At 39.1% G+C, this 15,365-nt stretch overlaps 1 protein-coding gene across 2 annotated transcripts in view; it reads right to left on the bottom strand.

Annotated features, from left to right (window-relative positions):
• Nucleotides 1–11,114, bottom strand: part of BNC2 (basonuclin 2) — a 334,627-nt gene extending 323,513 nt beyond the window's left edge. The window contains exon 1 of one of the 2 annotated variants that reach the window (XM_038125038.1): nt 9,436–11,114. Coding sequence is in view for 1 of the 2 variants with exons in the window: in XM_038125036.1 (XP_037980964.1) it covers nt 7,807–7,809 (3 nt within the window). In the remaining variant the exon portion in view is untranslated. Of the gene's footprint in view, nt 1–7,806; nt 7,921–9,435 lie in introns of those variants that run through there. The other variant, XM_038125036.1, reaches the window with a different exon arrangement.
• Nucleotides 11,115–15,365: the final 4,251 nt, after the last annotated feature.

Raw genomic sequence — 15,365 nt, 5'->3', positions numbered from 1 at the left:
TTAAACTAAGGGCACTTTTATATTTGTTCCAGATCATGTCTCAAGATTTTTTTACTTTAAATATTTGTCAAATTCAAATCACAAAATACAAAAGCTTCTCTTCTAATTTCAGGAAAGTGGATTTAAGCATTACAAATGTTTCCAGTGTTTGAACAAGAAAAATAAAAAGACTATTTTTGCTGAATTTTCTTTTAAACACATTTTTCTTTGGATGCACTTGTTCCTACAATCAGCTGTTGGTCACTGTCAGTCACTTTGGATTCTATGCTCTGAATTAAAGCAAAAGGTGCAGTCAGGCTTCACTTCTTTAATAACAAAAATATAAAGAACTAGAAAGGACAGAATTCCTATTAATATACTATAACCTCTCATACTTTCAGATGATGTTAATCCAAAATGTTTATCTGAAATGAGGAAGTTTTAAAGAATTTTCCTGTAGCCCACTAGATTTATAATCTTCAAAATCCTCTCAGCATGCTATGAAAAGTGAAAAGGAGGTGACTAGACTTTATTCAACAGATTCTTAAAACTTTAACTCCACTGCTTTCAGGGGCTTTACTCCCACTTCCAACCTTGTTGTGAACAGGAGCAATATGAGACCCTAATGTTCTACACAGAAGAATTATTAAAATTATAACTGAACTATAAATCTATAGGTTTAATTTTGCTTTGGCCAAAATCTCCTTATGAAAGTCATATGAAGTTATACATAATATTGTTATACTGTCCCTGATAAAAATGTAACTAAAATGCATTCTAAAAGTTCAACTCTGGGGAAGTCAGGCATAAGCATGTAATTTTTGCTATTATATAAGCTGAGAGCTCAGAGTTTGGTTAGATTAGGCTAACAGGATAATATGAGCCTCCAGACACTTCAGAATCAAAATGTATGTGAATATGGCACTGGATTAAACAGAGGGCATGCCTCTGTAGAATGAGAAAGTTGTGTCACAACTAGTAATTTAGGCTCTTTAGGTAGCAAACGTAGAATAAACTACTTAGATGCACCTAGATATTGTCAGCCAAATTTATGCCTCAGAAAAGACCATGATAATGCTTTTAAAAAATCAAGAGTGAAATTTTGAGCTTTACTAAGAGGAATATTTCAAAATGTATTACAATTAGTATTTGCAATTTTTTTTTTCAAGTAATGTGAAAGATTTGCAGGTTTTGATCCAAAAACAAGTAAGCAGAAACAATAGTCATAAGGTACATCATTGAGGGCAATTTCAAGTACACTTTAGCCTGGCAGCTTAAAAAGTGAAAAGCAACACATTTTTAAATCATATAAAACTTTTTTCTTTTTTTTTTTTTGTAAATGGCACTTAAATGAAACTGACATGATTGACAAGTACCTTGCAAGCAAGCCTTGGCAGTAGTTACTGCAAATCCATCTCTTCACCGTTTTAAGAGAAATTCCTTCACAACTGTTTGTCTTTACAATAACTCCTACAAAGCTCATTAGTGCCAGCCTTGGTTCATCCCCCATGTTGTGCATTTATCTCCGGGATGCATTATCAACATGTGGCACATGTCCTTGACATGCACAGAAGAGCTGCACCCCAGGATAGCAGCATGCATGACAATAGTGTTGACTCTTACTCCTTTATGGTTGCTGGGATGTAACTGAGAAATCTAATAACTGTGACAGTAGGCCTTTAGGTTTCTCCTTGCCTTTCCAGACAGTGAAGCTGCACAGACACTAATGAAAGGTTAAATGAATAGGAATAGCTGACAAGAGGTACAATAAAGAAGGGACTTGGTAATCCACAGACACTGAGCAGAGATCCTTGGCTCAAGCCGAGAAAGGACAGCACATCGTCAAGTCACAATATTTAAAACAGCTTGCTATACACAGAGGCTTTTGTGTCTGGGTACATGTCTGGCTTTGGAAGAAAAAAAAAGATACTGAAAAGAAATTTCAGCATGGGGCACTTTGGCAAATGTCAGGTCACAAAAAGGGAAAAATGTTTTTTGTTTGCTGTTACATATTTGTATTCAACAGTAAAGAGCATTGACTAAGAGCACAAATCAAAAGTTCCAAAACAATACATATTTGACAAATATAATAAAGTTGCAACACTAATTCAGTGTGATTCCAGCTGACAGCATATGACGGGTGTTGTACATACACCCAGTTTCTTTTACAGCTGATAACAGTTAATAATATGCTTTGCATACCCTTTAAAACTTCCCATAGCTGAAGATTTTCTGACAGGCCTAGCTTCTACAGTTTTATATGCAGCAGAACGGTAGACCTAACCAATTGCAATACTCTGCAAAAACATAGCTGAACTTCCAGACAGTGCACCAGACCATGGTGACTTAAAAACTTTAGTGGTTAGCTTATGGCATTTTGATTTCATTTGGCTTGTGACCTACAAATCAGCATTATGAACATTCTGGTTTTCATAAGGAAAAAATAATTGCAACGCCCAGCGTGGTTTGAAAACTTCTCTAGCTTTTTTATAGTTTTCTACAAAAAATGTGATTTACGTACATAGTAGGACATTAAAAAATTAAAGAAACAGAAAGAACTCTCTAAAGTAACAAATCAGAAGCAAATCTGATTGTTACCTGAATTTGTGAGAGTTCTTTTTACAAAAAAACATTTTAAGAGAAAAGTACTGAAATAAATGCTGCAGATGAAAAGAATTCTCTCAAAATCCTTGATTTACCTGGAATAAAAAATGTATTTACATATCTATCTGGAGTATAAAATATACATATTTATAATATGTGGTGAGAGTATTACGGGAAGATTCTAAATGAGAGAACCTCTTTGAACAACCACATTAAATTACAGCAGAACTCCTAAGTGTACTAAGATTCTAATAATCAACAAATAAAGGGTTTTACTAGCACTGCACATAATGAGAGCTACTGTATGAGAGATAAAGGAGACAAATCTGTTACTTTATCTGACTGGATAATATAATTTACTGAAAAGGTAAATAAGTTTGTCCAAAGTAATACTTATAAAAGCTGCCATATGAATACTAAGCAGCAATTATGATCAATGCATTTTTAGAAAAGATATGTCAGAATTTAGGTGGGATGAAACTGACACAGAATACAAGATTTAGACAGATGCTTTTTATTAAGGCATGTTAAATACTATTCTTCTAAATTAAGTAAAAATTCCTGGTTAGATTAGGAAGTGATACATATTTCCAAAATGGCAGATATAGTCTATTTGTTTTGTATTTTATGAGGAACCTTTTGTATTTCCAGACATGTACATTTTTTTCCTAACACATACTAATAGTAGACATTAAATCAAACTAAATCACTAAATAAAAAGTTCTGTGCAGACCTGCAGACTGAGAGTCAGGACTCTCATTAAACAACATTAAGCGATGAAAAGACTTCACATTCTAGTGACAGTGTCCAAAGTGCAAAAGGGAAAGGGACACTGCCAGAAACGCCCATCTCTGAGACGAAAGAAAAATAAATTTGGTTTTTGTACAAAATCCAATGTTTTACTTGGACTTGTTTTAATGTAATTGCTTTGCTGTTGGTCATTTCTGCTTTGTTTGAAATTCACAAGATCTGCAGTCAGCCACAAATCCTACTGACATACACAGATACATAACACAGAATAAAGCCACCTCAAAGTCTAATTTCTAGATCTTTGGATTTGGGAAAAAAAAAAAAAAAAAAAAAAAAAGGTAATAATCAGCCCTCCCTTATTCAGAATATTTCCCCCCTTTTTCTTACCTATGGCATATCTAATAAAATCCAGAAGCTCCCTCTAGCTCTCCAGAGGAGCTTAACTGACCAATGATCCTTTACAGTTCCTTTCCATTTTCAAAAGCAATACTGAGAGAGAAAGTGAGAGCAGTATTTCCCTTACATAATACGTGTTCTTGTTTCCATTCAGCAGTGTTTTTAATTCTACAACTTGAAAGGATGTGGATTATATGTGAGAACATCTGCTGTGAAATACAGAAAGTTAAATACTGCTTACTCTTGTGCAGCATACTAAAGACCCTCTTAATCATTTCCAACTTACACGTTATTTACCAAATTCTGGTTTGAAATCTTACATTGTTTGACAACCTAGCCATGTATGCATTGAAATACACATACGCACACATAAACACACCTCCACTCCGCCTTACAATTACCAAGTGCAAAATCATGTAAAGAAACCTGACAGATAATACTATAGCCCCATTTAGATCCCAGATTTTAAGTACAGAATGTTAGTTAAAATCAATTTGTTGGCATACGCTGGTTTTCCAGAAAACCAGTAATGCCAGTAGTAATTTGCTGACTGCATTTTCACCTACCATAATATTTACACATACCATTTGTAATGGCTTTTATTGTTTAATCTCCACTGCATTTCAGTATTGCATACTACAGAATTACAGTTATTTAGCAGGCTATAAATAATGTAGTTGGCATGTGCAATTGATATTTAAAATGTCTTACAACAACTGTAAAAGCCTCATTACAGACTAGCAAATCATTTCTAACAAGCAAGTTCAACTGACAAACACCAAAGCAAACCTGCAGTCTATGCTGCAAGCATGTTTGTTTTATTTAAATGATACACATTTAATGCAGTGTGCAATGGACCATCGGTACAAACTTTATTAAATGAGAAAGCAAAGTTCCAAAGTAATATGATAATTGTGAAGTCTTTGAAAATAAAACTGTAGTATTAAAAATAAAAGGAATTCTCAGTAACAACAGAAAGAATAGCTTACTTTCCCCTCCCCCCTCTATGAGCTAGTGTCCAATTTCTTCTTTTCTGAACAGCTGTATTATCCAAGTTAAGTTGCTCTGCTAATTTCAGTCCCACAAGGACTAACTTGGAAGGCAAAAAAGTACTAGAAAAGATCAATTTGCTGGGAAAGATCAAATGAGAAAACTGTGGGGACAGCACCAGGTCATAGTATGAAGAACTAAGCAGACCTGTTCTTCATTAACTTAAGCTCTCTTGGGATGTCACACACTACCTGTCCATAGGCTTATTGAACCACCTAACCCTCATCTCTGTACCATTCTTCTGGGCCCAAGTGAATCATATCCTGCTGCTGACAAGTTAGCAGGGGACTGCGGCTGCAACATGAAAGTACTTTTCTTTCTTGTCTAAATCAGGCAGATTTTTGAAAAGAGGACACAGCACTGACTCGTGACATGGCAAGATGAAATGAGAGGTCTGGGCTGGTCTTCGAGCTGTGTAGATAAAAGTAATCAAATGACACTCCTGGAATGCAAATTGGCATTCTTGACTGCAGCAATTGCACAACCATGAAACATCTCTGACAGCAAGCAAGATTAGGACAAAATGTTATGTAAAGCACTGAACTCAAAAACTCACTAGAAAATTCAAACTGCAACATTTACATTTTAATATAGCAATAGCCATATCTGCTTTTGTCTGTTTCTTTACTTTGTTTACTGCAATTGCATACTTGTCTTTCTCAAATGCCTCAAAAATAAAAACGTAACACGATTAAAGGTATAGATCTGTTCATAAAAGTTTTTTCCCCTCAAATCTAACACTGTTGTATTTTTTACAAAACAAGGCAGGGTTTTTCTGTTATGTGTGCAAGATATGTGCTTAAGAAACATTTTCATAATCTCAAGTCTTAAAAGGAGTTTCAAAATTTGCTCATAACAAATAGTTTATAATTTACACTGAAGCTTCTCTACACATGGATCAGGTAAAGATGAGTAATTTGAAATATTCAGCAAGTTTTAAAATTCACGTGCTTTAGGATTTTAAAGCAGAACATACATAGAGCTAGTTGGCTTATTAATACTAGACAGTTTAAAATGAAACTACAGTGTATCAGAGAGCACATATGCCCCATTAAATTTCAGATTAAAAAATCCTGCCATTTTTAAGGGCAAGGAAAGTTCCACATAGTTTTGCAGGAACTTGGTATTCTTGTGCAGATACGCTGATCAGGCTTATTAAATATTACTGTCTGAAATGAACTCAGTAATTAAACAGTGAATATTTGTACTCTGAAACTATGACAAAAATGCTGCTCATTTTATAACTTGTCTATGGAAATGGGTTATAATACAGAGGGGAAAAATGTAATATAGTGAGAAATATAAATCCACTTCCACAAAAAAAGATTTCAACAACTACTATATACAGCTAACACACAGATTAAGAAAAGAAATAAGTAATATTCTGCTTTGATTTAATTCTTTAAAAATTGCTTCAAACCATTTTAACCGTCAGACACACAAAAAAGACACTCATTGCCTCTTTAATCCTGGGTACACCAGATTACTACATGATGTCTTTTGTGCATCAATTTTACAACAGCTTGACTCTAGGGTAAATGGGAACCATCATAAATCGCATGCTGCTTTCAAAACCACTTTAATTTCTGTCAGTGTTACTGTAACCACAGTCCTGGGCACATGCTGCTTTTTCCCCCCCTCCTTTTTTTTTTTTTTTTCTTTTTTTTTTTTCCTTGTTGTCTGCATTTGACAGTTGCATCTCCTACACTCCAATTGTGGCTTTGATCACTGGAACAAGACATGTCATGTTAGGGAGAGAAGGGAAAAACACAAACCTTCCATCGTAAATCCCATTCACACAGACATTCTCTATCTATAGTTTGAGTACTGTATATACATACATACATACATACATGCATGCACGTAGGCATGCAGAAACATACACGTACATAAGTAAACAGGGATATAGATATATATGCACACTTGTGTGTGTGCATGTATATATGTATGTGTACATTCAAGGCACACAAGACAGCTCTGTAACACCCCTGGAGTGGGGTGACAAAATCGGACTGAAAGCAGAGCAGTAGTCAAACAGCGACTGGAAACATACTACTTCATTGAATGTGGGATGATCACTGTTCATCACCAGCTGAGGTCGATCCATGTGTTAACGTGAACAGTTATCATTCTGCATATTAAGTGTAGTCACGGCTTAAATGAGCTTGTCTTTCTCAGCTGTTTAACCTATCCTCAAATCACAACCAAGACAAACGGACTTCAGTCAAATGAGCTCCTTGGCCATTTCGACTTTTAATTTTTAAATTAAAAGCCAAACCCTGCTTTGCAAAAGCCCTACTGTAAAGGAGACGTGCATGTACACAGCACATGAAATAAGCAGTAAAAACCTTGTTCAAAGTTGGTTTTTGGGGGGGTTCCCTCTTCCCCTTTAGAGTTAGGGCATCAGCATAACTCTCCAAGTTCTGTTAGCAATCGCTGATTGGAGAGGTGCAAACTGCAAGCACATGCACAACAAAAAGAGAGTTTCAGAGGGAAGGTGGATTTACACCCCTGTCTCCCTGCCGCAGGCGATGTTTCACACGCGAACACAGAGCTCCTTCCCGCTCTCAGAGGTTACCTTTACATTGTGTGCAAACCGTACTCATTTCCGAGCAGAAGGTGGTGGCCAAAATAGATCAGACCACCGTACGTCGGACTCAACCCCACTCCACCTTCACTCTCCCTCCCTCTCTCCATCCACAAACACATTTTTTTACACTAGCTCCTCATCTTTAGTGAAAGGAAGGAGGCGGTAAAAAGCATGTGGCCATCCCATTTCAACCCCCCAAACTCTCTTAAAGTTTAGCACAACCTCTTAGACATTTGTTTTCCCCCAATCCACGCAGCACAAAGCTTATTTATTTATTTATTATCTCCCTACTTCGCCTTGCCTGGCTGCTTGTTTCTTTGAAGGCTGAAACACACTGATAGCAAGCAGGGCTGCTTGTGTTACTGCACAATTTATTAATCAAATCAATCCAAAGTAAAGGCTAGAATGAAAACGAAAGGCTGCTGGAAACTTCTTACCATCTCTGCATGCTGGTTGTCAAGTGCACCCCCTGTCTCTCGATCTCCTCTCAGCGGCAGTGCCTGCACCCTTCCTTTTGCCTCTGGGCTCCCAGCACTACACTCTCTCTCTTTCCCCCCTTCCCTTTCTCCTTCCCACCCCCCCCCCCCCCCCCCACCACAACCCCCCCAGGTGATTTGAACTAAAAATGGAGATTTAAAAAAAAATACTTTCCCCTCCTTAAAAAAAAAAATTATAAAGAAAGAAAAACCCGAACAAAAACAAAATCCCGCACCACTAACAAACACACAAAAAGAAAAAAAAAAAAAAAAAAAGAAAATCAAAAGCAGCAGCTGCAGCAGCAGCGACAGTCTCTTTCTCCCCCCACCCTCCCCCCGCCCTCTCTCTCTGACTCTCTCGAAACTTCAGCCCCCAAAGTTCAGCCCGAGCAGGAGGGAGAAAGAAAGAGAAAGAGCTTTCAGCGCAGAGCTGGAAGTGATGGGAGGAGGGACCCAGGTTCGGGTCAGAGCCTCCACAGGTTGGTTTGTTGTTGTTGGGATCTTTGGCTGGGGAAGGGGAGGCGGCGGAGGGAGGCTGCGAGCGGGTCCGAGAGGGCAGCGCTGCTTCCTTCTAACCCCGCACTCTCGGGCGAGGGCGGCAGGCAGGGAGGCAGAGGGGGTTATTTTTTTCACACACACACCCCCGACTACTCTTTCCCCTTCCCACTGCCTGCTCCCTCCCCCGCAAACTTTCTGTGCCAGGCGGGGGCCGCGGCAGAGGCCGCCCGCGCCCAGCTGTCAAAAACACCCAGCGACCGCCGCCAACTTTGTGGCGAAGGCGGCCGGCGGCGCCGCGCGGTGCTGCCGCGCCTCTGCCTCCTCTGCCCCCTTTCGCCTTCCCGTCCTCCGCCCTGCTGCTCCTCGAGCGGCTGCAGTCCCTCCCGCTGCTTCCCCTCTTCCTTATCTGCTCCAGGCGCTGCTGGAGCGAGCGAGAGGGAAGGCGGCAATGCGAAAGAAAGCTGGAGGGAGGGCTGAGAGGGGGCAGAGACGGCGGAAAATGGAGCGTAGCCCAGAGGAGGGGGTAAGGAGCCGGAGGGGAAGAGGGAAGAGCGTTAGAAAGGAAGGGAAAAGTTAGGCGAAGTTTTTGCTCGTGGTGCCGGTTTCCCGCTTCCCACCCATTGCTCCATCAGCTCCCAGGGCTCTGCGACGGCGGCGGCGGCTGCTGCTCGGTGTGGGATCTGAGGAAATATTTTGTAAAAGGGTGGGATTTTTTTTTTTTTTTTCCTGTGGAGCGGAGGGGGGGGGGGGTAAGGGAGGCGGGAGGAGGTGAGCCGTCACGGTTGTACGTTCGCAGGGAACAGACAAGAGTCACATCTGTGTGTGACAAGGAGCCAAACCGAGCGAAACCCTGCCCCGGCGGCGCCGTGCAAGCGCAGCCGCCGCCGCGGCCCTGGCTGGGCGCGCAGGCACACGGCGGCCGGCCGGCCGGGCGCGTTCCCGCGGGGGCGCGGGGCGGGGCGGGACGTTCCGCGCCCTCCCGCGGCCGCCGGCGGATCGGCCCGCGCCGCTCCTCACGGAGCCAGCGCTCGGCGCGGGGCACTGCACTGCCGACCGCCAGTCCCCGCTGCGCCCTGTGAAACCTTCCCTTACCGGTTCGAAGCGCCGGTCTCCACGCGAGCCCCGCCGGCAGCGCCGAGGGGGTGGCAGAGCCGTCCCGCGTCGCACGGGCTGCGCGGACGGGGGAAGGTGGCTGAGGGCTGTCGGGCTTCACCTGCGGGGACGGGCAGCCCAGCCCGGCTGTCCCTCGCGTCCGGCCTGAGAAGGCGCTGAGGGTCACCAGTGCGGTCAAAACCGGCTCCCCTCGTCAGGCGCCGTGTAAACACGAGGTTTATACACGAGGTTTACACACGGCCGGACCGTTAGAAAGTGAACATGAGGAGAACTTTCCAGGCGATGTGAAACACAGAACATTTTGCTCCCTTTTGGTGTAGCTGGACACTCAAATGACCTAGCAGGAGCTGAGAAAAATTGAGAGAAGACGGGAGGTAGCCGTCTGCGCTCCTGATTTTTCCTGCCTCTGCTATGGACTGAACTCACAGCTAGCTTGCTGTAATGAACGGCATGTCCCCGGGAATTGCCAACTTCCCAAGCTTGTTACCATATTTTGGCATCTTTGTTACTTATTTATTTCCTATGGCTGCCAGAAGAGAGAAGGATAGATTTTCTGTATTAGTATCAAAACTAGTTTTACATAAAACCCGATATAATATATCTCAATGTCTGTTTCCTTGAAAAATTACTTCTGTTTTCTGGGTATTTGTCTGATACCTTTATTAGGCATAATATAGTTTAATAATATCAGTGTCAGTTTATGGACAGGTTTGCAGTGTCCACACTTCATCAGAATTAGTTTTGATCTTTGAAGGCATATTTCAGGCTCTAAGCGACGATTCAAAAGGATTTTGTGTTCATCAGGATTTGAGGTTTTTTTGTGTAAATACCATGACCAATGAAGATTTCAAGTAATTTGAGTTCTTAAAAAAAAAAAATCAAAAAAAAAATCACAGGACTAATTAAGCCATGACTTGGTGCGTTTTCTGTCAAAGGGGAGAGATAAGAAAAACCTTGTTAATTATTTCAAAGTCACATTTTATCGTACATAAAAACGCATTTGCCCTTTTGAACCAAGGAAGGGCCAAGAAGTTGCCAAAAAATTGTGTTCACACAGCCCCCTCGTGGTCAAAGCCTTCAGAGCGTCACAACCACCTCTCCTCACACGAAGGAGGGAAGGGGTCAAAGCGGGCTGATGCAAATTAAAAATAAAGTGCTGCAACCTTGGCTCGCAAAAGGCATGGTCACCTGCTAGAGTCAAGATATGCCATGCCCATTACAAGGCTAATCTTCAGTGTGCAGTTTTCCCAAAGTGAGTCAAAGATTATAAATGGTTATAGCTTTATGAAAGTATTAGAGTAGGTAGATGGCCATTCAACTAAATTTAAAACTAGATTTCCTTACTACTTTGGAAAACATTTTTAAAACTGGGGCTAGGCATTTGAAGGATATAATTCTATGCACTAAATTAGTAGTTTTAGCTGATAATCGCCTATATCAATAAAAAATTATCTAAGCTCTGATCTGTCATTTCAAAGCACCTCTGAATGTAGCACAATCATGAATAGCTTCCAGTTACATTATTTTTAAAGACTCTAAGTAATTTTACATGGAAACTAATAAAGCTTCATGGAGTTACTCCTTTTTTATCTTGCTTGATATTTGATTCAGCATTTTTAAACCTTTTTTTTTAATTCCACCTGTCAATTAGCCAATGTCTTTTGTATTGGCAGTATATTACAGCCTCTTGAAAGCTGATGAGGAGGTGAAATGTCTGGAGGCAAGCCGGCTGTTGGGAGTTCTGATTTTTGGTTTGACAGTATGGGGTTACAAGATAAACATTGTGGGGTAAGATACTTCTGCTTATAGGATCAGTACCAAAATAACTAACTGGTGGAATTTGAATACACAACATCATTAGTCTTCAGACTGAACAAGCTCCCAAGTTTTTCTGAAGTCTTTCACACATCTTTCAAAGTCATGCTTTCAGTCACATATACAATAGTGTATTAAATTTCCATTGAGTTCTTGCTTTCAAATTTGTCTACTGTGTAGCATATTCTGAGATTAAACCAAGAATATAGAGCCTGCATTAAAATACTATACCATCCACATGCACAGTACCTTTTATTTCTTTAAAGTGTTGCAGTGACTGTGAAATCAGCACATCATTGATATTGTGGGAATTGATGACAACAGACCTTTACTTGCAGTTCAGTGTCAAAAGAGAGCATACAGACTCATGGTGTATCACAGGACTGTCTTATGACTTCTCAACGTGTGTAATTACCTTACATTCTCGATATTATATGCAAGGTTTCAGAGAGTAAGTGCAAGGCCTAAACTTTTATTTGCTTCTTAGTTTAATGATATTTTTTCATGAAGAAAACAGTGTCTCTAACAATTTCAGCCTCATCAACAGAGATAAAAAGACAGCAAGTCTTTCTCACTGTAATTTTCCTTTAAAACCAGATATGACCACCATAAAGAATTAGTAGTATTCCTTGTCTGAGATTCATTAGTGTGAACAAAGTTAGAAAGTAAAAAAATTTTCTTCAGGGTTTTTTGTGTTTGTTTCTTGGGGTTTTGGGGAGCCTTTTGGCTTTGGGGAGAGCTTTTTCTTTTGGTTGGTTTGGGTTTTTGCTTTTGGGGTTTTTCTTGGTTGGTTGGTTTATTGTTTTTGTTTTTCACAGATTGGAGCACCAAGCTATGGCAAATTAGAGTCTGAGTAGTAACTGCAACTTGAGAAGAATGGAACCGTAATTCATCTAAATTGTGATGGCTCCAGAGTGTGGTATTTCTCTGTTGTCTTGATCCTATTTCTCACAGAAGGAATTTATGCTTCACTTGAATCTTGCCCATTTTGCAAACCTGGAGGTGTGGTCCAGAGGATTCCCCACAGGGCAACGAGAGGTGAGGTGGGACATAAGGCACCAGTCCTGAAAGGTACCAAACTGAAATCTTCCATATTCTGATGGGTGACAAGGTAGGACAGAACACTTCTAGAGAATGGTATAATTGAAATATAAATGAAAAAAGAGTTTACTGGTAGAAAGAATCTCCAACAGAGAAATTATTCCCAGTCCTGAAAATGAGACCTGTTTTCTGTAATCCACAATTTGTACTGGGGCAAACAATCCATTCCAAAAATACCCATCAATATTTTGGACCAACACCATCATGAAGTCCTAGTCTGATTATTCATTTTATTTAGGAATATGGCTGTACCATCCATACACATACTGAATATTTGTTTAAAGTTTCTATGCTAAGTGTTACTTAAAACAGCTGGCCTGCCTTATAGCATGATTTACAAAAGATAGGCTCCCACTTTCTAGTAGTGATTCTTCTTTTCCCTTTTTTTCTTTTAATTTTTTTCCTCTATTTAGGCATTTTTGTTTGAGTTTTATGCTAGTTTATCACATTATGATATTTGAGAACTTCAACCATTGCCAATAATCTGATTAGGAGAGAATATCTGAGCATTTATTATAAAAAAGGGTCTAAAGGTGTCTTAGTCAAACTGTAATTTCCTGATGGAATTTGAAGTTTGACCTTATGTTGGCAGAGTATCAAGGATGCTGCTTCTGAAGGGATTCACCTAAACATAGCTCTGAACCCCAGTGGCCTGAGACAACATGTGGAAAAGTAGGGACCAAGTGTAAGCATTTGGTTTAAAGTCAGTTGCACAGGATCATACAGGAGCTCACAGACAGGAGTAAAATCTAGGTCTCCAAGATAAAGTTTAATTGCTTTATGTGCTTTAGCTGTAGTTCTGTCTTTCTCTTTCTGTCTTGTTTATCACACCTTTAAATTTTAGCAGTAAATTAAGCGTGAATATTAGGAAAGAAGCTCCATTCATTATACAGGCAGTCTGTTTAGAGAATGTCATCATTTCTCTGTACTTGATACAGACACGTGTTGCAGGAAAAAACAGTACACGAGCTTACAATTTCAGATGCTGCATACTCATCACATGAAAGGACTGAAATAATATTGTGTACACACTTGTAATGATAACATTTCTTAACTTCTGAACATATAACTTTCTAACCCCTGCTAGCCAGCTGTCAAAATTCAGTATTAAGCTCATCAAACTATATCAAATAACAATACTGATATTGTAGTGTTCTGAGTCAAAAAGTATTATTGTCATGGAAGAAGTGAAGAATAGCTAATTATGTTTTCTTTTCCTCTTGCACTTAAATATTGAAGGCCATTCAAAGCTTTTCCAGCTCTTTAATGTTGCTAAATCCTCCCAGTCATAATGGTGATTTTGGAAAACGAAAAAAGGATGCCTGCAACATATTGATCTTTTTTTCTTTTTGTACCATATCCTCTGTACCAAATATTTTCTAACACTCTTTTGGAGGTTGCTACCACAGTTTGATTTATCCTAAACTTTCTCCAAAACATTAGCAGATTTTCTTTAAGATAAATCTGCTTCCAGGACTCTGTGAGCTCAGCTGAAAGAATATATATTAAAGGCAATAGATACAGATGTTACTTCGTAGTTCTACAACAGTTTTTGTAAGGGACACTAGAAGATTTTAAACATGAGGAAAGAAACAAAACTATTCAACTATTCAGCTGTAGAGATGAAAGGAATAGGGTGTAGCAAGTTTCAGCAATTCACTTATAGTAGTAAAAAAAAGTAAAAATAAATGTTTTGAATCTATTTGGTAGTTCTATCATCCTTTCTCCAATAAGAATACATATGTTTACATTTAAGAGCTCTATGCATTGAAGTTTCTTCTTTCTCTGTTGTCACTTCCAATCTTTGTCCATCAAAATTGTTTTCTATAACTTAGTAATTGCTAGTCAGAGACCACACGTAGTGTTCTATATGCATTCTGGAATATGTTTCAGCTTATCTCATATAACACTTGAGAGTATTTTTCCCAAGTGAATCTCAATGTTTTTCAGTTCTCTTAATGTTTTACCATTTGTTTTCCTTATATTACACTAGTCAAAAATTATTGCCTTGGAGAGTTAGTTGTGTGCACAATGGGAAAGTCCCTCTTTTTTTTCTTATCCAGTTTACTGCTTTTGTCTTGAACTCTTATGGTTGATGGGACTTTACTTATTTCATCCTGGTACCTTACAGTGAGTATTTGTGCACTTAGCTTGATCTCATAAATTAGTTTTAACAAATAAAATGCCCCAGTCAGAGATAATAGTGATTGGCTCAGTATCATAAAAACAACAAAAATGTCAAATATTATATGGCAGGGAGGGCAAATCACAAAATCTTTCATGTCTAGTCTTGAAAGATTACTGCTAAGACTTCCCTACTTTTAGAAAAATATTTTTCTGCTATTCACACCTTGCTTAAATGGTGGCTTAATATGGATGTGGCAACCTAAGTTGAATATAGTACAAAGCATTAAAGCCGGCTTTAAATAATACGGCATAAAGATTTCTCATCCATCATAACTTCTCTATTCTGTTTTATTTTTATTTTTTAATCATTGCTTCAGACATTTACAATACTATTTGATCTTCATGTCAAGAGAAAGAAAAGAAGGCAGAAGAATTGACAGCTTGATCCTTGCCTTCTTATGAAAGACCAACTTTTAGATTTTGACCTCTTCTAGCAGTGGACTACTCTAATAGCAGCTACTTAATAGGTCTTGTTTGAACTTGAGCTTGATTTTAACCCTCACATCCAAAGATCTAGTAAGAATACCAGGTACTCTCATTGCTTTTATTATAAATGCTTTGTTGGGGATATCTAATAGACTTCCTGTATTTGTTCATTTTATTGAGGTACAATTACAAAAAGAAGATGTAGACTTTGCAATTAGCATTTCTAAATTTTAGGAACCTGGAGGAAAAAGGAAATTAAAATATTGTGTCCAAAAAACTGGTTTCCTTTATAAAGTACTTTTTATCCATGCACTTCTACCACTTGATCATAAGCCAAATACTGTTCGCAATTGACAGTGCAATCCAGATAGAACTCTGAA

The sequence above is a fragment of the Motacilla alba genome, chromosome Z, assembly GCF_015832195.1.
Source record: "Motacilla alba alba isolate MOTALB_02 chromosome Z, Motacilla_alba_V1.0_pri, whole genome shotgun sequence".
Classification (NCBI taxonomy): Eukaryota; Metazoa; Chordata; class Aves; order Passeriformes; family Motacillidae; genus Motacilla; species Motacilla alba.
This window is presented reverse-complemented; position numbering and strand designations above follow the sequence as displayed.